Source organism: Labrus mixtus, chromosome 5 (assembly GCF_963584025.1).
Source record: "Labrus mixtus chromosome 5, fLabMix1.1, whole genome shotgun sequence".
In the NCBI taxonomy this organism is placed as follows: domain Eukaryota; kingdom Metazoa; phylum Chordata; class Actinopteri; order Labriformes; family Labridae; genus Labrus; species Labrus mixtus.
Window position 1 is genome coordinate 3,868,798 of NC_083616.1, and position 23,968 is coordinate 3,892,765.

The 23,968-nt window shown below is 41.2% G+C and overlaps 1 protein-coding gene and 2 long non-coding RNA genes across 3 annotated transcripts in view; 2 read left to right on the forward strand and 1 right to left on the reverse strand.

The window, feature by feature from the left end:
• Nucleotides 1-23,968, reverse strand: part of LOC132973773 (uncharacterized) — a 390,261-nt gene that overhangs the window by 65,684 nt on the left and 300,609 nt on the right. The gene's annotated exons all lie outside the window — the stretch shown is intronic.
• On the forward strand, nt 1,340-3,619 carry LOC132973757 (tripartite motif-containing protein 16-like). The gene has a single exon (XM_061037346.1). The coding sequence runs from the start codon at nt 1,413-1,415 to the stop codon at nt 3,078-3,080; it is 1,668 nt and encodes a 555-aa protein (XP_060893329.1). The 5' UTR covers nt 1,340-1,412; the 3' UTR covers nt 3,081-3,619.
• LOC132974953 (uncharacterized) lies at nt 7,383-8,177 on the forward strand. Its single transcript, XR_009673167.1, has 2 exons — nt 7,383-7,833; nt 7,995-8,177. It is a non-coding gene; the product is annotated as an uncharacterized LOC132974953 (long non-coding RNA).

Here is a 23,968-nt window from a genome sequence, read left to right on the forward strand (position 1 = left end):
TCCTCATCAGGTGTTTAATGTCAGTTTCCTCTGATGACAGGATGTGCTCGTTTGACCAGTTTGACGGAGAGAGACTGAACAGACACTCATGTACACCTTTAATTGTGTTTATTTTATAATGTTATGACGCCGATCTCTGTTCACAAATGTTATATTTTAAATGTTTACATCACTGGTCATCAGATTTAGGCTCATTTAAAGTACGGTTTTCATATTTTAAGACTTCAAATCAGTAAAGACCCGACTTTTCCATTAACCGCCATTCATTCAGATGGAATGATTTCACCCAGAAAGGGGCGGGGCCTGCCTCGTTTGGGGAAAGTACCCGGATGGGTTGCTCTCATGAATTCACTTCTCGCCTCTGATTGGTCAGAAGTTGACTGGTCATGTCAGTGATGCGTGCTTGTAGTGTCAAATGACAGGACGGACAGCATAGGTCTCCTCTCTCTCCTCCAGCTGACATATTACTGACGTGCGCTGCTGAGCTGTCTGCGCGTATAAGGATAAAAAAAAAAACGCAATTCTCCCAATAGAGGCCCCTCATTAATTATGAGGCCACACGCAAGCACGTATTCAGCTTATGGGGAGAGGCAGCCCGCCCCCCCCCCCCCCCCCCCCCCTTTGCACATTTGAGTCACATTGTTCATTAAATACCTGTTTAACTCTGCCTACTTGTCTGAGTCGTGCGTTTGGGTCCAGATTTAGAACTATCCTTAACACGTGTGCAAAAATAAAAACCTGCTCTTATAAGTGGGTTCATATCTGCAGGAATGTTTGTTCAGGGCTGATGACTTTATTTCACTTTAAAGTCTTTATGGGTGGACATTGTGATGGGCTGATATAAGAAGTGTTCCTGACCGCACACATTACAGCTCAAAGTTGTAGTTTAGCAGCACAATTTAAAAAAATAACATTAGTCATCTAAAAAGAGAGAGAGAGGGACTGAGACTACATTAACTTCACCTGCAGACAGGAAATTAGATCTACAACAGTTAGAACAACCCTTGATGTACTTCTGGTATGAAATCAGGCTTTTTAGTGAGGATGTGTGCACACTCAGTTTTTTTTCTAAATATGAAGTCATCACTGAAGACCTGAAGAGTCAAGAAGTATTTAACAACTTAACGTTTCAAATGTTTCAGATGTGGAGCAGGATTTAACCGAGGCTTCATAGGAATGAGGAAACAGAGTTAAACATTAACAGTCCTGCTCCTCTTCCTGGAATAAACCAGAGCTTGATAACCCCTCCCTCTCCTGCCTGGTTTCCTGGTTCCCTCTCCTTTAGATCTACAGTTTGCATATGGGTGTGACCAACACGAGTTGACATTCACAGCACTAACATATGATTTGTAGATCAGTGGTGAATGTAGTAGGAAGTGAAACTCAGACAGTTGTTGTCACTGAGAGGAGAAATGGCGCAGAAAGGAGTTCAGCTGGACCGGGAAACCTTCTCTTGTTCGATCTGTCTGGATCTACTGAAGGATCCGGTGACTGTTCCCTGTGGACACAGCTACTGTATGAACTGTATTAAAACCCACTGGGATAAAGAGGAGGAGAAGAAAATCTACAGCTGCCCTCAGTGTTGGCAGACCTTCCCAGTGAGGCCTGTCCTGGTGAAAAACACCACGTTAGCAGTTTTAGTGGAGGAGCTGAAGAAGACTGGACTCATAGCTGCTCCTGCTGATCACTGCTATGCTGGACCTGAAGATGTGGCCTGTGATGTCTGCATCAAGAGAAAACTGAAAGCTCAAAAGTCCTGTCTGCAATGTCTGGCTTCTTTCTGTGAGAAACACCTGCAGCCTCATTACAAATCACCTACATTTGAAAAACACAAGCTGGTGGAGCCCTCCAAGAAGCTCCAGGAGAACGTCTGCTCTCGTCATGATGAGGTGATGAAGAGTTTCTGTCGTACTGATCAGCAGTCTGTCTGTTATCTCTGCTCTGTGGATGAACATAAAGGCCACGACACAGTCCCAGCTGTAGCAGCAAGGATCGAGAAGCATAGAGAGCTGGAGGTGAGTCGACAAAACATCCAGCAGAGAATCCAGGACAGAGAAAAAGATGTGAAGCTGCTTCAACAGGAGGTGGAGGATATCAATGGCTCCGCTGATGAAGCAGTGGAGGGCAATGAGAAGATCTTCACAGAGATGATCCGTCTCATGGAGAAAAGACGCTCTGATGTGAAGCAGCAAGTCAGATCCCAGCAGCAAACTGAAGTGAGTCGAGTCAGAGAGCTTCAGGAGAAGCTGGAGCAGGAGATCACTGAGCTGAAGAGGAGAGACGCTGAACTGGAGAAGCTCTCACACACACAGGACCACAACCAGTTTCTACACGACTACCCCTCACTGTCACCACTCTGTGAATCTACACACTCATCCAGCATCAATATCCGTCCTCTGAGGTACTTTGAGGATGTGACAGCAGCTGTGTCAGAAGTCAGAGATAAACTAGAGGACGTCCTGAGAGAGAAATGGACAAACATCTCACAGAGAGTGACTGAAGTGGATGTTTTACTGTCAGAGCCAGAGCCCAAGACCAGAGCTGACTTCTTACAATATTCATGTGACATCACACTGGATCCAAACACAGCAAACACAGAGCTGTTATTATCTGATGGGAACAGAAAAGTAACCAACACAGGTCAACAACAGTCTTATTCTAGTCACCCAGACAGATTCACTGATCGGTGTCAGGTCCTGAGTCCAGAGAGTCTGACTGGACGGTGTTACTGGGAGGTGGAGTGGAGAGTGAGCGTTTGTGTAGCAGTCGCATACAAGAATATCAGCAGAGCAGGAATTGGAAGTGAAAGTGGATTTGGATACAATGAGAGATCCTGGGCCTTAGATTGTTACAACAACAGTTATATATTTTATTACAACAATGTCAACACTCCTGTCTCAGGTCCTCAGTCCTCCAGAGTAGGAGTGTACCTGGATCACAGAGCAGGTATTCTGTCCTTCTACAGCATCTCTGAAACCATGACTCTCCTCCACAGAGTCCAGACCACATTCACTCAGCCTCTACATGCTGGACTTTGGACTGATTCTGGGTCTAGTGCTGAGTTGTGTAAACTGAAATAGACAGAAGTCATTTAAAGGAACAGTGGGTTAAACTTTAATCCTTCAACTTGATCATTATTCATGTTTGTTGCTGAGAGCTGATTGTGGTTACATTGTTCACCTGTCAATCAAACTTTATGGGCGGTACTTTGACATCTCACTTGTTCTGTAAATGTTTGAGTCTCTTTAAATAACTCTCTTTAACTGTTTCTGTTTAGTCACAGAGGCTTTACTGCTCATGAGGATTTTTGTTCAGCTGAACTGACGTTTTCTCTGCATGAACATTTCAACTTTTCTTCACTTCAAATGTGTTTATAATGAGTACTGATTGTTTTTGTTCTAATTAAAGGGTCTTAAGAGAGAAAGCACCAGGCCTTTTCTTTCATGTAGATATTGTGTTTTCACCACTTTGTACATTTTATTTAGAAACATCTCAAATTAAATGTATAGAATGATTTATTTTTGCAGAATAAAGTTTGTTTTTTTAACTTAAATTGATTAAAAATGTACTCTGAAGTATGAAATCAATGAGATCATGGTTAAAATTTGAGTCAGGGTCATTTAAGAGGATTAATTGACTTATTTGTGTTCATTCAGAACAAAACAACTTTTTCTTTTTTGAGTCATGGTGGAAATGGGACGCCAACCAGGGGCCTTCTGTTAGAGAAGCAGCAGCATTAACCACTGCTTTATAGTCATATTATTGAACATTATCTCAACTATATATTCATCATTACTTCACATGTGTTGAGATGACATCAACACAAAATATAAAGTTCTCACAACATTTAAACAAACCTTCAGTTTAAAGTGATAATAATAACAAATCTTTATTTTTACAGAGTTACAATGAACCAATCAGAGACATCTCTTATTCTACCAAGCCTCTGATAGTAATGACTTATGAAGTGACTGAAAATAATTCCCTGCTAGAATAAAACTATTTTCTATCACATATGGTAAGATTACAAGAGGTCTAATGAGTGAAAAGAAGATATCACCCTGTTCAACTATTGATATGTTGAAATGAGCCTCAGTGACTCTACACTGCCACCTGCTGCTCAACAGAGACAAAACACAACATATTACAAAACAGGAACCAGAATCTGATCTCAGCTCACATTTCAACATATTCAACTACAACATATGCTTACTCTGTTGTTTGTTATGAAAATGATGGAAAAGCACTTTCCATTAATGTCTGCATTTTAAGTTTTGTATACAGATAAACACATTTCAGGATTTATTTAATCCTGCTTTTAGGCTTTAAATGGAGAATCAGTAAGAAAAATAAGATCACCACTGAATCATAGGATTGTATGGAGGTAGTTCTCCTGCTGACCTAGCTGCTTTGATTCAGAGGTTGAAGTCTGGGTGATCTGCAGGCAGCTTTATGACCTTTGACCTCTGCAGGTATGGCCTGAAGAATACATGAAAAGGTTTCTCTCTGACTGCTTGTTGATGAGGGTCAGATGGACTGATATAGACCCTGTTGCTCAACAGTAACAGATATCATAGACAGTGATGACTCTGTATGACTTAGCTCGAGGGTTTAGACCAGGGGTGTCCAAAGTTTTTTTAGTGAGGGCCAAATACAAAAAAATTAATTTGGGGCCGGGCCACACACTCGAGGTGACATATTAACACATGAATACTGTGTGTATTTCTAACTCACTTATAATCTGAAGAACATTGCACTCAGTGGGAGCAGTGATGCTGTCCTTTGGATTGAAGGATGACTGACATGTCTTGAGTAAGTTTGGTGGTTGAGACACAAAGGACTTCACAGAGATGGCTATCAGTCATTCTGGTTCTCAGTCTGCTTTTGTTATGATTTAACAGAGAAAATGTTTGTTCACATATGTATGTTGAGCCGAACAGGCTCATTATTCTTTTTGCGTGGCGTCTCATCAGAGGAAACTTGGCATTATCCAAACTCTGATAGAAGTCAGGGAGGGAGAGAAGCTGATGTTGACTCTTCAGAGAATCATCACATTGCATTTCAATCAGTTCTAACTGCAGACTCTCTTCCACTTCTTTTGCATCCACCAGAAAGGGGGTCGAGAACAGCTTGATTTTTTTTTCAATGATAGTCGTGGATAGTCATAAAAAAATCGTGGAAACGCTGGTTGAATTCTGTCAGGAGAGATGTAATCACAGACACATATTTCTCCTTTTTAGCAGAAAGGTCGGCCTTTGGAATAGCAGACTTGATTTCAGACAGCGCAGGGAAGTGTGCAGCATTAAAGCTTCGTAGTTGTGTCTCAAACAGGCGGAGCTTTACACAGAAGGCTTTCATGTGCGCATACAGGTGAGACACCAGCTGTTCTTTGCCTTGTAGGTTCTTGTTCAGTGTATTCAGATGATGAGTAAGATCAACTAAAAAAGCCAGGTCTGACAGCCATAGAGGGTCACTCAGTTCATGAAGAGGTCGGCCCTTTTCTTTCAAAAACTGGTCGATTTCTGATCTCAGTAAAACCGCTGCAGCACAGAGCCGCGGCTGAGCCAGCGCACATCAGAGTGGTAGAGTACATCCCCGTATTCTGCATCCACGTCAGATAGGAAAGCTTGAAATTCTCTGTGGTACAGTCCTCTAGCGCGAATTATGTTGACAGTTTTCACAACAGTGTTCATCACATCGCCCAGCTGGACAATCTTGGCACACAGTGCTTCTTGGTGGATTATACAGTGCATGCTTACAGCCTCACCTCCGCTCTCTTTTACCTTGGCGCACACCATCGATGCCATTCCTTTGCGCTCGCCGGTCATGGCCGGAGCTCCATCCGTTGTTACTCCACAGAGCTTGTCCCATTTAAGCCCCATCTTTTCAACGGCCTCCGACACAGCTTCAAAAATGTCTTTACCCGTCGTTGTGCCTTTTAGGCTCATCATATCAAGCAGCTCCTCCGTACAGCAAAAATTATTATCCACTCCCCGCAAAAAAATGAATAGCTGCGCGGTGTCTGTGGCATCTGTGCTCTCATCGCATGCTATCGAGTAAAAATCAAAAGCACAAGCTTTGTCTTTCAGCTGAAGTTTCAAGTTGGCTGACAAGTCCTCGATTCTCCGCACCACTGTATTTCTGGACAAGCTCACGTTTTTGAAATCCTGCACTTTTTCCGGGCACATTATTTCTGTGACTTTGATGAGGCACTGCTTTATGAAATCGCCGTCTGAGAACGGTTTGCCGTGCTGGGCAATAAGTTTAACCACTTCATAGCTTGCTGTTGTGGCGTTTTCCTGTATTTTGTTTGCACGAAAAAAAAGCTGTTGTTGAGCTTGCAGGCTAGCTGCCATTTGCTTGACTTTCTGTGTTCGTTCGGCACCAGCGTACAATGTGTAGCTCTGATGTTTGGTCTCATAGTGCCGACGGACATTATACTCTTTCATCACAGCAACATCTTCCTTGCAAATCAAACAGACACACTTTCCGTTGACTTCTTTGAAGAAATATTCATTTTCCCACCGTGTTTGAAATCTCCTACACTCACTAACTATTTTGCGCTTCTTTGGTGCTGCCATTTCTGGTGACTCGCGGTATAAATTTTCTTTGCTTAATTTTGTTTAGTGGAGAAGCACCGTTTCCGGGGCTGGCTCCATCTAGTGTTGAAACTGAGAAGTGCAACAGAGTTGAGCTCTAGCTTCTTGTACGGGCCATATTCAATTATATTTTCAGAATTTGCTGCGGGCCAATAAAAACTGGACCGCGGGCCCCAGTTGGGCCGTGGGCCGTAGTTTGGACACCCCTGGTTTAGACACTTACCTGTTGTCTACAGTTTGAGAGGAAGCAGGCTGGAAACCAAAACTTAAAGGTATCCCTCCTACGAGTGAAGAACATGAACGGAGTCCAGAATCCTTAGTTCAGCAGCGTCTATGAAAACAAACATCAAGCATTAGTTATGTGTTTGCAGAGGTCTTTCTTTCAGGTAAAGTACAAACTGCACATACAAAACCTTTCACAATCAACAAAAACACAAATTGAAAGTTAGAAGCAGCTTCTTGCTGATATCTGACATGCAGACATTTTCCAGCCTATTTGTTCACCTTGATTTGGATTTACTGTGTGCACTTTTATTTGTCTCCTGAGGGAGAATGAACTCTTAATTCTATTCATTATAATGCCTCCTCATAAAAACATGAAATAACATCCTCTTAAATAACAAAACTTGTTTTTAACTTAGGTCAAATAAAAACATACCGTATTCATTTTCATGTCGGGTTTTTTTACCCGTGCATACCACCACCTGCTGTCTCAGAGTGAGTAGTGAATGGTCACCAGCTGGAGCCATGTGTCATGATTCACATCATGTTAGCCGTCCCTTCTCCATTTGTGTGTAGTTTGTCATTCCCTGTCTGTCTGATCCTCATGTTTCTCTCCCCTGTCTGTTGTTCTGTCTGAGTGTGGTGGGCGTGGCTTTCCCTTCATGATCAGGACTCACTCCATAAAGACTTCTCTCTGCCCTCTACTAGACACCAGATTGTTTCATTAGCTTGTGCGGTATCATACTATCTTGGCTCCTCTGTGATTTCTGTTCCTTGTTGTTTTAGCTTGTGTAGCTAACCCCCTTTTTTCTTCTCTGCCTTGCCACAGATGGCCTTACTTGCATTGTGCTCCCGTGCTCTCTTCACTGCTTGCCTGCCGTTTGCTCTCCTGTGCACCTTTTGGACGAGAAACTGGGATTCACAGAACACTGCCACAGTCACTCGTCTACTCACCTGCCACGTTGGATCCTGGGACACTGCACTAGCCCTCCCAGGACTGCCCCTGGCCAGGGTGAGGCCCTAAGCCAAATGTGTTAAGGAGGCCCCCCACGGGCCAACACACAAAGTTATTGGAGCACCTAAATAACAAGTCCGTTACAAAATGTCTTTTTAACTTAACAACCTTTATTTGTAAGAACAAATTGTAACTTGGACAATGCTGGTAATGTGCAGGATGCTGTGTCTGTACAACTGCTGTGTGATGTGTCTATACTAAACCTGCTGGTTGAGGGCCCTGGTAAAGTGCTGGTTGCTGCCTCTGGGCCTGCTGATGACTCATCTGCATCTCCTCCACACATTTTAGCATTGACCCTGTTATGAGAAGAAATCCAGACAGTGAAACCATCTTAAAGCAGACTTTATGTGTGTTTGGTGTCAATGTTAAACTACATAAAGAAAATTATGAAAATACTATCTTCAAAAAGAGTAAAATGGATTTAATGCTAATACTTTTACTACTAATAACAATGAAGTAATAATAATTACTGTCATTTATATAAAATAATACGATAACTTTAATGTTTATTATTCTGGTCTTTATTAAACACAATGAACATAATCATAAGAAAAAAAGATTAAAAAACAAAACATCTCTAATAATAATGAAAACTACAATATCCACCTATCTATCATGTCTGTTTTCCTATCTTTATATGCACAAATAGAAAACATGCTAATTCATGTTTTTTTATGTACATTTCTCTGCAAAATAAACCTCATGAGCTGTGACGGTTACGTACTAAACACCCCAGTAGATGGCAACAATGTAGCTCCCAAAATTAGCCAAAAACTTAAATTAATTAGGCTTTAAAACATTTGTCAGCACAAACACTAGACAGTGTTTTTCCTCTTGTGCAGGTGAGGTTTTTAAGCTGACAAAGCTTTGTATTCAACATACCCACTGTAATGTTTATGTTTTATGCATGTGATGTTGTAGTTTGGTAATGTTCTGTCTGGCCCACAATGGGGCCCTCTGGGTTCATGTTGAGAGATGTGTTGGAAAATGAAGAAGAATAACGAGGCTATGAGAGCTGTTACAGGTGAATGTGATGCTACCTGAAAGCTAACTAAAGAACCTTGAAATCATACTCCACTGTGTGGAATCTTATTCAGCAACTTTACACTGGCGACGAGGATTAAACACTTTGTTTTCCCCCACAAACATGGCTGCTTCATTGCCGTCATTCCCTGCCTTCGATATCACTGAAGATCAGAACTCATCTGTCCGATGGAAGAAGTGGCTACAGCGTTTTGAGAACTTCATAATTGCGCTGGATATAAAGGATGATACAAGGAAACGTGCAATGCTTCTACACTATTCAGGAGAAGGTGTACAAGACATATTTGATACACTCACTGACACGAGGGAAGCAAAGGATTACAAACGCGCAAAAGACAAATTTAGTGAGTACTTCTCTCCAAAAATTAACATAGCATATGAGACAGACAAGCTAAACAACTAGCAGGCGAAACTCTTGACTCTTATCACACAAGGCTGCAGCAATTAGCAGCAACCTGTGATTTTGATCTCTCTTTCGATGTTGAAAGAGTGGGTGTTCACCTGAACAATAAGCTGGACTGGACTGATAACACATCTGCTGAGGAGACTCAGGTCCTTCAGTGTGCAGGGAGCACTCCTGAGGACTTTTTATGACTCTGTGGTGGCATCAGCCATCCTGTACGGAGTGGTCTGCTGGAGCAGCAGCACTACGGCTGCAGACAGGAACAGACTGAACAAACTGGTGAAGAAGGCCAGCTCTGTCCTGGGCTGCCCCCTGGACCCTGTTGAGGTGGTGGGAGACAGAAGGATGATGGCAAAGCTATCCCTGATGGAGAACGTTTCCCACCCCCTGCATGGAACTGTAACAGCTCTGGGCAGCTCCTTCAGCAGCAGGCTTCGCCACCCGCGGTGTCACAAGGAGAGATACCGCAGGTCCTTCCATACTGCTGCAGTCAGACTGTTTAACCAAGCCTGCTCCCAGTAGATCACAAAACACACACACAACTGGACAATTCACTCTGACATTGTGCAATAATAATGTTATATTAATGTTATATTATGTTTACCAATCCACTTTGTGCAATAACATGTTACACTTTATGTGCACTGTGTGCATGTCTGTGTTACACTGAATATTACATTTTTATTTTTTAAATCAATTTTTTAGTATCTATTTTTTGTACATTCTTAATTTTTTTTTTTATTTAAATTGTACTGTGTTCACTTTTTGTCTGCAATCTTTGCTCTTTGCTGCTGTAACAATGTCAATTTCCCCATTGTGGGATAAATAAAGGATTATCTTATCTTATCTTACATCACCACAATGGCCAGTGCAGCCCATAACAACCCCAATCCAAACAGAGGTGACTGCAGTGGATGACCTCCTCAATGAGTATGCTGACCTTTTTCACGGGGTGGGCAAAATGAACGACTTTCAGGTCAAGTTGCATATAAGGAAAGATGTTCATCCAGTCACACAACCTCATAGAAGAGTGCTGTTTCATGTAAGAAAGCAAATTGAGGGTGAATTGCAATGTCTAGAGGACCTTGACATCATCAAGAAGGTGGATGGTCCTACTCCATGCGTTTCTCCAATAGTTCCGGTTCCAAAGGCAAAAGACCCAGAGGCAGTGCGTATTTGTGTGGACATGAGGATACCAAATCAAGCTATTGAACGAGAAAGACATCTCACACCTACAGTAAATGATGTGATACAATCACCTAATGGAGCCAGGTTCTTCTCGAAACTAGATTTAAAATGTGGCTATCATCAACTAGAACTGGAGCCATCCTTGCGATATATCACAACATTCTCCACTCATGTAGGACTCAGACGTTACAAAAGGCTGAGTTTTGGAGTTTCTTCAGCTGCAGAGGTGTTCCAAAATGCCATTCAACAAGCCCTAGATGGCATCCCAGGAGTTATCAACCTAAGTGATGATATTTTGGTGTTTGGCAGAACAAGGGTTGCCCATGATCAAGCTCTTAGAGCAACATTTCAGAGATTGAAGGAGAAGAATCTGACTCTCAACAAGGCCAAGTGCTCATACGCACAAACTACTCTGGACTTCTTTGGGTACACATTCTCAGAGGGGGGATTCTCTCCTGATCCCAAGAAGGTTTAGGCGCTTCATGACACTGCTGCCCCAACCAATGCTAGTGAGGTCCGCAGTCTTCTTGGCATGGCAAATTACAGTGCCCGTTTCATCAAGGATTTTGCCACCATAACTCAACCTTTGAGGGAACTTACGAAAAAGTCTGCTCGTTGGGCAGAAGAGCACCAGAAATCTCTCAATGACATGAAACAGAGTCTGACAAGCGATGCTGTCAGCTGTGCTGACCTACTTTGACCCACACAAACTAACTGAACTAGTTGTTGATGCAAGTCCAGTAGGTCTTGGAGCTGTATTGGCACAAAAAAATGGCCCCAGTGAACCAGCTAGAGTGATAAGCTATGCAAGTAGAGTGCTGTCCCCTATTGAACAAAAATATTCACAAACAGAACGCGAAGCTCTTGCCATTGTGTGGGGCTGTGAACATTTCCACATATACCTTTATGGAGCACCCTTTACCCTTGTCAGTGATCATAAACCTTTTCAACAACCCCATATCCAAACCACCTGCTTGTATCGAACGATGGAGTCTACGTCTGCAGCCGTACAACTACATAGTCCATTACAAATCTGGGAAGGACAACCCAGTGGATTACATGTCACGCCACCCTGCACAAGTATCACATACCTCTCAAGATGCTTCAAACAATGAAAGACAAGCGAAAGAATATGTAAATTTTGTTACTGCAAATGCTGTCCCGAAGGCAATGACACTGGCTGAAATACAGGATGCAACCAAAGCTGACCCTACGCTATGCAAGGTCATTCAACTGATCAAAGACGGCTTGTGGGAGTCACTGTCTGAAAAGCAGGATTTAGCTGATGGGGTTAATGTTGCTACATTAATGTCATTCAAGAAAATCAAGGATGAACTGACGGTTACCGCTACTGATGACACTCTGCTTCGGGGCACAAGGATTGTCATCCCTCAGTCTTTACAAGTCAGGGCAATATCAATTGCTCATGAAGGCCACCAGGGGTTGGTCAAAACCAAGAAGTTGATCAGAGAGAAAGTCTGGTTTCCTGACATTGACAGACAAGTGGAAACCAATTTTAGCTGGCTGCATCCCATGTCAGGCTGTTGTTCCCAATCACGCACAAGAACCTCTTCGCATGTCTGAGCTACCTTCATCACCATGGGAAAAAGTTGGGATGGATTTCTGTGGTCCGTTCCCCTCTGGTGATTACCTTTTGGTGGTCATTGATGAACACTCCAGGTATCCAGAGGTCGAGATTCTACAGTCCACGTCAGCCAGAGCTACGATTCCTAAACTTGACAAAATATTCTCTACATTGGGTATTCCACTTGAAGTCAAAACAGACAATGGCCCACCCTTCCAGAGTTCAGAATATGCAGACTTTGCTACATATTTGGGTTTTAGACATGGGAAGATTACTCCACTGTGGCCTCAGGCCAATGCAGAGGCCGAACGTTTCATGCGTACACTTGAAAAGGCCATTCGTGCTGCCCATGTTGAAGGTCGTCCATGGAAACAGACTCTGTATGCATTCCTCCGCAACTACCGTGCCACGCCTCACTGCTCGACTGGAATGGCTCCTGCTGATGTGCTGTTTGGTAGGCCCCTCAGGATCAAGCTGCCTGGATCTCCTTTGCCTTTCCAATCTCACACTGATGCAAAGCTACGGCATGCAGATGCTGTTGCAAAGACCTGGATGAAACACAATGCTGAAAGGATGCGCCATATTGCTCCTTTGGCTCTGAAAGTGGGTGACATGGTCCTATGTCGTCAAAAGAAGGAAGGAAAGCTATGCCCTGCTTACAATCCCTGCCCATACAAGGTCATTGCTGTCAAAGGTTCCATGGTGACAGCCAAACACAACAATCATGTCTTTACCAGAAACTCATCCCACTTTAAGACTATATCAGTGGTTGAAAATCACAACCCTCAGTCATGTGGGTTAAAAGTCAGAGATGGTGGACAAGATGTCATGGCTGAAGTCCATCTGGAACAAATCTTAGAGCCTTTAGCTCCTGACCCCACAGGGTCACAGTCACCTGTTCGTAGATACCCAGTCAGGATAAACAGAGGACCGCCGTCATACCTTGCTGACTTTGAATAATGTGAACAGACTGAAAGTTATATTGAAAAAGAAAGATTTGAGTTTAACTGGTTAATATGTTTTGTTAAAGAAAAAAAAAGTAAAGAAAAGAGGGCTGTAATGTTTATGTATTATGCATGTGATGTTGTAGTTTGGTAATGTCCTGTTTGGCCCACAAGGGGGCCCTCTGGGTTCATGTTGAGAGATGTGTTGGAAAATGAAGAAGAATAACAAGCTGTTACAGGTGAATGTGATGCTACCTGAAAGCTAACTAAAGAACCTTGAAATCATATTCCGCTGTGTGGAATCTTATTCAACAACTTTACACCCACCTTCAAGTAGCTTAAGGCTTAGTTTCTTTGTGTTTTAATTATTTTTTTTCCTCCTGACTCGATTCACCATCTATTCATAAGAGCAGTCGAACGTCACTTCCGGCTCTCCAGAGTGACCACGCCCCCGTTTGGGTGAAAACAAGCTCTGAGAATGTATTGGAGGTAGATTAGAAAACACTGGTTGCCGTGCGATTGAAATGTCTCATAACTAAGGAACACTAAACCAAATCTAATGTCAAAATAAAAAGTTCACTAGCTCGATATAACACCTCACCTCCTCGTCTCGCCCCACTCATCATTATTTACACTCACGTATGAATATAAAATGTTTTAATATCATCCAGGTGAACTTTACATGTGTTATTCTTTTCTAAATCAGCTGATAACTCAGAGTTTATGTCCCCTTTTCTCTAAAATAAACGTCTATAACCTCTCCATTACTACTATGAACACTGTTAGAAACTATTACAAATAAATATTATTTAAAAGTGAAGATCCCTCTTGGGTAAAACGGTTAATAATTCCTCATCAGGTGTTTAATGTCAGTTTCCTCTGATGACAGGATGTGCTCGTTTGACCAGTTTGACGGAGAGAGACTGAACAGACACTCATGTACACCTTTAATTGTGTTTATTTTATAATGTTATGACGCTGATCTCTGTTCACAAATGTCATATTTTAAATGTTTACACCACTGGTCATCGGATTTAGGGTCATACTTGTCGTTTTAAAGTACGGTTTTCATATTTTAAGACTTTAAATCGGTAAAGACCCCGACTTTTCCATTAACCGCCATTCATTCAGATGGAATGATTTCACCCAGAAAGGGGCGGGGCCTGCCTCGTTTGGGGAAAGTACCCGGATGGGTTGCTCTCATGAATTCACTTCTCGCCTCTGATTGGTCAGAAGTTGACTGGTCATGTCAGTGATGCGTGCTTGCAGTGTCAAATGACAGGACGGACAGCATAGGTCTCCTCTCTCTCCTCCAGCTGACATATTACTGACATGCTCTGCTGAGCTGTCTGCGCGTATAAGGATAAAAAAAAAACGCAATTCTCCCAATAGAGGCCCCTCATTAATTATGAGGCCACACGCAAGCACGTATTCAGCGTATAGGGAGAGGCAGCCCGCCCCCCCCTTTGCACATTTAAGTCACGTTGTTCATTAAATACCTGTTTAACTCTGCCTACTTGTCTGAGTCATGCGTTTGGGTCCAGATTTAGAACTATCCTTAACACGTGTGCAAAAATAAAAACCTGCTCTTATAAGTGGGTTCATATCTGCAGGAATGTTTGTTTAGGGCTGATGACTTTATTTCACTTTAAAGCCTTTATGGGTGGACATTGTGATGGGCTGATATAAGAAGTGTTCCTGACCGCACACATTACAGCTCAGAGTTGTAGTTTAGCAGCACAATTAAAAAAATAACATTAGTCATCTAAAAAGAGAGAGAGACTGAGACTACATTAACTTCACCTGCAGACAGGAAATTAGATCTACAACAGTTAGAACAACCCTTGACGTACTTCTGGTATGAAATCAGGCTTTTAAAAATAATTTACGTGATGAAATACAGAATGAGACCGACACCCAGACTCTACATGAAGAGTTGAAAACACTCCAGGAGAAAAGTGTTTGTGATGACTATCAGAGTGTGCATGTTTGGACACACCCACACACACACACACACTGAAGATGAGTCAGACCAGCTGAGCGAGTGACGATCATCAGATGTGAACACTTTAAAAAAATAGAGTTTCATATCTGAGAGAGGATTGGACTCTTATGTCTTTGATGACCTCCTTTATAAACACAAAGCTCAATGGGTTTCAATTCAAATATTGTTCAAGCATTCACACAAATGTTTAGTCTAATTCTCCTTCAGCAGCTCAGAAGGGCAGATAATCGTATCTGACCACATCACATTTAACACATAAGTATTGTTGCAGTTCTTTGGAGGCTAAATTAAATGAAGTTTACTCTGAGTGATTTATCCAAACACAAACTTCTTCTTCTTTCTGAATGACTTCACTTTTAAATTCAACCAACCAAACTCAACTCAACATTATTTATACATCACTTTACACACAACACAGCTGATCCAAACATCACAAATAGAAAAGAAAACAAAGCACAAGATAGTAACAGACAAGAACACCAACAATCAAAATGAAAGAACAGGTAACAATGATGTGACACAAAATGTAGAGAGCTATGGTAAAAAGCTAAGAGAAAAAGCCTGATCCCCATAATAACACTTTGTCCTGGATCTTAGCATGGACAGAAGGTTTTGGTCAGATGATCTTAGATATCTTACCGGATGATAAAACATATTTAAAATATTTATTTAAATTTATTTATTTAATACCAGAAGACTGTTGAACATCATTCTCTTACCTGTCTGTGTCTAACACTCCTGAAATCGTGGTGGTGCTTGACGTGGAGAAAGCCTTTGATAGGGTGGAGTAAATATCATCTTCATACTGCTCCCTGAACTCTGCGATTTGATCACAGCTGCCCGTAAAAGTACATTTGATTTCACACAACACAGATGTAACTAACACAATTTAGAATTGGCTTCAATTCAGGAAACATCACGGTCTGCATGTAGGTCTACTTTACTTGCTCCGATTTTGAACAATCATGCGTTCCTCCCTGACTACCCAACTGAAAATATACACTCCAACTTAAAACAGGTGGGTACAGGACGCTTTATGGATGCTTACAACTAGAGAAGGTAAGGTTCTCACAGATCTCTGACATCCTTCCGTGAGACCTGGGACCCCCTACCAGCCCTTATTAGCAACAAGCTGTTATTTTTCCTTTAATAGAAATCACTTTGCCTATATTTTTGGACATTTTCGTCATTCTCTGTTTTGTAAACCGCTACAGTATAGAAAGAAAGTATGTATTAACATCCTTATATACTCGACTGTCTGAGTCACATGCATCTCTCATGAAGACGTAGGACCAAATTTGATCGTCTTATTTTCCTGTTTCCAGATGAGCAGGCATGTTGAAGGAGGAGAGTTGGGAATTTGGACTTTTTTCTGCAGAGAAAGGGAAAATGTCTTTATTAATTTACATCTGTGCTTAAAGGGATACTTCACCCATTCGCATTAAGCTTTGAATCATTAGAAACCTGGTAGTATTTTTGAATGGTATTGCATCCCGCCCTCATTTTCCCCTGAGACGGGAAATCTTTGTATTTCTTGTCTGACAAGGAGCCTCCGATGAGGCAAAAATCGTCACTGTTGTGGTTAGCGGGGGTGAAACTACAACGCTACTTCCTGATATTTTGGACCACTGAAGCTACAGACCAATCACAGATCAGTGGGTGGGAACTCACCCCCAGAATCTAAACTTAAAATCTGCCTGCTTGGAAGCTAAGCTAACAGGCTCTATGGAGAAAGCTGATATGAACCGACAATGATGAATAAAGTATGTTTCAACTTCAAACTGTTATGGATGAAGGGGATTTTGAAGGTCTTGTGCTCGAATTGGATGTTCGTGGCTATCTCTACGAGGTGTAATACAGTTAATATAATATGCTGCCGACAGGCAGGCTTCCTGTTTCCTGTCGGCGACAGTGAGGACAGGAGATCACTGAAACCATAAAGTATTTCTAAAAAAATCAAAAAATCAAATCAATAATGATAATCAAAACAGTAAACATGAAGTTATGAACATCTACTATTTCATCAAGCACTTCAAAAAGCTCACCCTCAGAAGAAAAATGATCAAAGCCTTTAGAAATGATCCAAATAGTGTTCAAAATAAGACAAAGCCAACCCAGTCTCATGTCAAAATGTGTAATACCCACGTTGGTCCACAGCGCAAAACGTAGTAGTTTCACAATAAGGGCTCTAAAATTGTGACATGCCTACGTTTCCTTTTGTCTATTCTTTTGTATAGGCATACCTCAGGTCATGTGACTGCCCAGTTTTCCCCTGGCGAAAAAAAACCATGGTGGACATCCCTTCTATTTTTGGCGGAAAATTCAATATTTTAAGATAGTTTGAGGCTTAAGTGTCGTTTTGATAACCTTTCTGGTGACAAATGTACATTGTATCTTCATAATCTTCGTTCGGTTTATGTTTATGATCTTTAGTTTGTTCGTTTGTACGAAGATTCTTTCAGGTCTCGCTAGAGAAACGTTGGAATGTTACGTTTTCTACTGTTGCTATGGTGGTAGCTATGGACGCTATCAACAACAAACCGGAAGGAAGTGGACGTTCGGTTCGTGGCTCTTAAAACAGGTTACATCAGACCCTAGACATCAAACTAAACTCCTATACAATAAATAATGATTTCTGTTACATTTTTATGGATTTCTTTCATTACAACCAAATTTAATAAAAAGATTGGAACAGATCGATGCATATTAGCAACATTATAAACTATAACACGTAACAATACATAAAGACAATACTGTACAGTTTGTGTGATTTATATGATTTTATTTAACTAAATAATCCTGACAGATTAATACTATCTTTTAAAACAGGTTTGATTTGACCACTTTTTTACAATATATATAGTCTAGATTATTTTACAAAACCCATTCGGCTTTAGTAAATATTTGATATAGTGGGTAGATATTCATTTTTTACAACCCCAATTATGTTCCCTCTGTGCACAACTACCAAAATTCCCGTTTCTAGAATAACAGTCAAAATATCCGAAATTAACTGATATATGTACTTTATTTTAACATAGATCATATATGTACTATGCAATAAATGAGAGCCAAAGAGCAACAGGGCTGAACAGGTCAAAAGGCTTCATGTCTCTGCTAGGCCTCAAATGGTCAAATTAGCTATTTTAAGCACCTTTAAAATGAGTTTTTAACATAAGTCTTGTTCACAAAGCATACAGCATATAGCAGAGAATGACCCTCTGTCTTTTGGAACATTTTCACAATTTTTAACACCCTTTTTTGATGTTTTGATAAAAGTGTTTCAATTGTGAAAGTTTTGGCAAATTGAGAGTGGGGCCTTAAGTGACTTGTGGGCTCACAAAATCTCTTAGAAGAGACCTAGGAAGTTGGTTTGGTTGTTTTGGTGACAGTTCCCAATCTCACCAACAAACTGGTGAAAATGTGGGGGTTCTAGGTCAAACATAAGTGTATGAAAAAGGGATTTAAAATTTGAGTCTAAGGAGAGGAGGGAGAGGGGGGAGGGGGGGCCCTCGGCCTTTAAACTGACAGTGGGCGTGACTGCACGATTGCGCATGTCAGCAGTACACTGGCAGACCATAGCATAATGGGCTTTTTGAATGGGTTTTTGCTTAGATTCCTGGAATGGGATCTTTGGTTAACACAGATTTAAAATGTGTTTTTGCAACCAACCTTAAAAAACATCTGTAAATACCCCCTGAAAGAGCTAATAAAGAGGTCGCTCACAAGTGACGATTATCAATACGTCATTATTTGATGTCAGTGTCATGCGCCCGTTTGTAGTTCTTATCGCTGGCCGTTTACTTTATTGATTACATTTTCTGGTATTAATCTAATCTGTCAGGATTATTTTGTTAAATAAAAATTATGAAATCATATAAATCACACAAACTGTACAGTATTGTCTTTATGTATTGTTACGTGTTATAGTTTATAATGTTGCTAATATGCATCGATCTGTTCCAATCTTTTTATTAAATTTGGTTGTAATGAAAGACATCCATAAAAATGTAACAGAAATCATTATTTATTGTATAGGAGCTTAGTTTGATGTCTAGGGTCTGATGTAACCTGTTTTAAGAGCCACGAACCGAACGTCCACTTCCTTCCGGTTCGTTGTTGATAGCGTCCATAGCTACCACCATAGCAACAGTAGAAAACGTAACAGTCCAACGTTTTTCTATCGAGACCTGAAATAATCTTCGTACAAACGAACAAACTAAAGATCATAAACATAAACCGAACGAAGATTATGAAGATACAATGTACATTTGTCACCAGAAAGGTTATCAAAACGACACTTAAGCCTCAAACTATCTTAAAATATTGAATTTTCCGCCGAAAATAGAAGGGATGTCCGCCATGTTTTTTTTCCGCCAGGGGAAAACTGGGCAGTCACGTGACCTGACGTATGCCTATACAAAAGAATAGGCAAAAGGAAACGTAGGCATGTCACAATTTTAGAGCCCTTATTGTGAAACTACTACGTTTTGCGCTGTGGACCAACATAGGCATTACACATTTTGACATGAGACTGGGTTGTATGAAGCTTATTTGTTGCATCAGGGATTGCTTCTGGATGTTTTCATCATGCTTGTTTTTGTTTGTAAACCTTAGTTGGTAACAGTGATGCAGTATCAGGGTAGATATAAAGCAAACTACTTTACAACATGTTCTGACACCTTGGACACTGCACCAGCAGCAGCAACAGCAGTTCTAGTCTTCTGCTGCAGATAGACTGCAGCTCGAACAACAACCCTCGGGATCAAATTCAATAGAGTAAAAAATCTGCTGCAACAGGACTGAATTCCTCTGCTCCATTTGAATGGTTTGAATGACTCTTAGAGACGATCCATTCTTCATGATTCAACCCATGACAGCCCCTCCCTTCCTCTTGTATGTTGTTAGTTTCCCTCTGTTTGTCTCAACCCTCTGTTTCTCCTCCCCTGTGATTGCATGTGGGCGGGGTTCTCTCTGCAGACAACCCAGATGCATGCAGTCTCCCCCTTCTCACCAGAAGTATATCTACTCCGGTCTGTTCACCACTTGTCGCCTGAGTATCCTATATCTCTCTGTGGTATATCACTGGTGTTGGCTCTCTTTATAACTTATAGTTCTGTGTGAACTCGTGCTCCTGTGTTTTTGAATCACGAACCTCTGTGTACTCTGCCTCAGATTCTGTGCTACGTGCTCGTGCCTGTCTGATCGCTAGCCTGCCTGCTCGTTCACCGATCTGCCGGTTCTCTCACCGTCTCACTAGAAGGATTGGGACACGCTCCTTCACCTCATCACTCTGCACCTGGACTCACTTCCCCTCGCCCCCTTTTGCACTATTAGTTTTGTTGAAGTATTAAATTCCTGATAAATTGTGCCTCTGTGTCCGGAGTTTAGCTTTTGGGTGCTTACCTTTGTGCCGAGTCTTAACACTTCCACGACCTGAAGAAGAGCCTGTGTGGTAGACATCGGTGGATGTTTGGATTGTTCATGTTTTTAGAAAAAGGAGGTAGTTATACGCTGCAAAAACAGCAAGCTGAGGAAGAAGATAGGCCCACACACATGTTCAAATGACACAAATTAAAATAAATAAATAAATTATCACCTGATAAAGACCTCTGGTAGAAACGTTGTGATTAATAAAAACCTTTTTTTGTGGCATGAGAGGAAGTGTGCGAGCCTATCTTCTTCCATTGTTAATGTTTTTACCATTGTTTTGTTAAAATTAAAGGACAAACAGAAATCTAAAATATGGTTGAAGTGTATTTACTGGTTCATATGTAATTCTGTTTATTTTGTGTTTAAAGGTTAACTTTATTATTACTTACCAGGTTATCTCTGCTGTCGGTCTTTAATCAAAGCTTTGTTTTTAACACTAGAGAGCAGCACTGAGCACAGATCAGACAATCAGGTAACCTTCTTTTTGAGCCAGGTGCGTAAACATGCTGAGCGGCTTTAATTGACAGACAGGAGTTGTCAGTGGTGTGTGTGAGAGCAGGAGTGAGGTGAGAGGAGAGAGACACTTTCAGGCTCAATTCAGTGTAAGGAAGACAGCACAGATACCATTGGTAAGTGTGCTGTGTTCTGGTTAATTCTCTGTTTAGCATGTTTACATGTAATAAAATTGACTCTGTTTATTTCATAGAGTGTATTTATCATTATTTATTTTTGTACCTTTATTTAACCAGGCAGGTCATTAAAGAACAAATTCTTGTTTACAAAGACGGCCTGGTAAAAGACAAAAGTCTTTTGAGGGGAGGGGAGATGGGGGCTGAAAAGAAAGGTCAATGTTAAAAGGACAAACAGCACACACCAGGCTCGTCCCGATACATCCAACACAGAATGAGACAAACTGCAGTACATAAACACCAATTTTCAGCTCAGTTAAAAGATAGCAGCGTGCAACATTTCCAACAGCCATCTGCATCCAAACAGTCACAATAAAAAGATAAAAGGACATACCAGCCATAGTGAAGGCAAAACACAGTCATCACATGCACAACGTATCCTTACATCATCTTGTTTGTTTTGGCTGAAAGACTTGGCAGACTGTGATATGGATTGGTACAGAGTCTGTGGTGACAGAAAGATGTTTTGCCCGTCTTGTGGAACTCATTTGAGCCAGATTAGTCAGTTATGCTTTTTGTGTGGACGGTCTCTCAAACTTTTGAAGTATCCAGCATCTCGGAGGTCTGCAAATAACTCCATCCAGAACTGAGACCTATGAAAATGAATATAATCTTATATGATTAAGAATTCATTCATTCATTTAAATTCAATTATCCGCCAAGTCTTTCTGCCAAAACAAACAAAATTACCCCCTCACTCAATCACTTCCGGGCCACTTCGTACATTTGGTACATTCCCTTTCCGTCAGGATTCTGTGGCTTGTAAATTTGTCTCAGCACTTGTAAAAGTATTTCAAATCTTGTAAATTTGTTGTACTGGAAACAGTGGGGGACACTGATTGGTGTACTGAGTGAGACCAGAGAAAGGAGGAAAGGACAAGGTTTTGCACAGAAACTCACTTAAAATCTGTACCAGTCTCCTATTAGAGCCAAGACCAGCGGTTCCACCAACAAATGAAGAGAGACATTTGAATGTGCCAAGTTTCTACTATTTTCCTGCCCCTAGCATACCCGTGGGTACAACAGATGAGGGATGTGCGGTGGTCATCAAGACCAAGACTGGGAGTGCCACCACAGCGCTATACACTGTAAGAATGTTGCAGAGACTGCCAACCTTTAACCAGGGGGGGAGTCAGTTTTAAGAAGGTGTCCTGCATGTTTTGTATTTTATTGATGGTTTTAGAGTGATTGTTTTTATTATAACTTTCACTATTTGAGTGTTTTTATACTTAATCACGTTTTATCAGTGTGTGTGTGTGTGTGCCCAAGATTGGAATGTTTTTTCTTCCTACGGACAGTGAAGCACTCAGTGACAATCCCCAGGCTACAATTAAGCAAATGAGCTACAGGTGTGAGAGGACTCTCATGAATTCAATTCTCGTCTCTGATTGGTCAGAAGTTGACTGGTCATGTCAGTGATGCGTGCTTGCAGTGTCAAATGACAGGACGGACAGCATAGGTCTCCTCTCTTTCCTCCAGCTGACATATTACTGACATGCTCTGCTGAGCTGTCTGCGCGTATAAGGATAAAAAAAAACGCAATTCTCCCAATAGAGGCCCCTCATTAATTATGAGGCCACACGCAAGCACGTATTCAGCATATGGGGAGAGGCAGCCCCCCCCCCCCTCCCTTTGCACATTTGAGTCACATTGTTCATTAAATACCTGTTTAACTCTGCCTACTTGTCTGAGTCGTGCGTTTGGGTCCAGATTTAGAACTATCCTTAACACGTGTGCAAAAATAAAAACCTGCTCTTATAAGTGGGTTCATATCTGCAGGAATGTTTGTTTAGGGCTGATGACTTTATTTCACTTTAAAGCCTTTATGGGTGGACATTGTGATGGGCTGATATAAGAAGTGTTCCTGACCGCACACATTACAGCTCAGAGTTGTAGTTTAGCAGCACAATTAAAAAAATAACATTAGTCATCTAAAAAGAGAGAGAGACTGAGACTACATTAACTTCACCTGCAGACAGGAAATTAGATCTACAACAGTTAGAACAACCCTTGGCGTACTTCTGGTATGAAATCAGGCTTTTAAAAATAATTTACGTGATGAAATACAGAATGAGACCGACACCCAGACTCTACATGAAGAGTTGAAAACACTCCAGGAGAAAAGTGTTTGTGATGACTATCAGAGTGTGCATGTTTGGACACACCCACACACACACTGAAGATGAGTCAGACCAGCTGAGCGAGTGACGATCATCAGATGTGAACACTTTAAAAAAATAGAGTTTCATATCTGAGAGAGGATTGGACTCTTATGTCTTTGATGACCTCCTTTATAAACACAAAGCTCAATGGGTTTCAATTCAAATATTGTTCAAGCATTCACACAAATGTTTAGTCTAATTCTCCTTCAGCAGCTCAGAAGGGCAGATAATCGTATCTGACCACATCACATTTAACACATAAGTATTGTTGCAGTTCTTTGGAGGCTAAATTAAATGAAGTTTACTCTGAGTGATTTATCCAAACAAACTTCTTCTTTCTGAATGGCTTCACTTTTCAATTCAACCAAACTCAACTCAACATTATTTATACATCACTTTACACACAACACAGCTGATCCAAACATCGTAGATAGAAAAAAAAACAAAGCATAAGAAAGTAACAGACAAGAACACCAACAATCAGAATGAAAGAACAGGTAACAATGATGTGACACAAAACGTAGAGAACTATGGTAAAAAGCTAAGAGAAAAAGCCTGATCCCCATAATAACACTTTGTCCTGGATCTTAGCATGGACAGAAGGTTTTGGTCAGATGACCTTAGATATCTTACCGGATGATAAAACACATTTAAAATATTTGAGGCTGCTTAGCAGGGA

Coding starts and splice junctions, on each gene's coding strand:
- LOC132973757 (XM_061037346.1), top strand. CDS start 1,413: ATGGCGCAGAAAGGAGTTCAGCTGGACCGGGAAACCTTCTCTTGTTCG.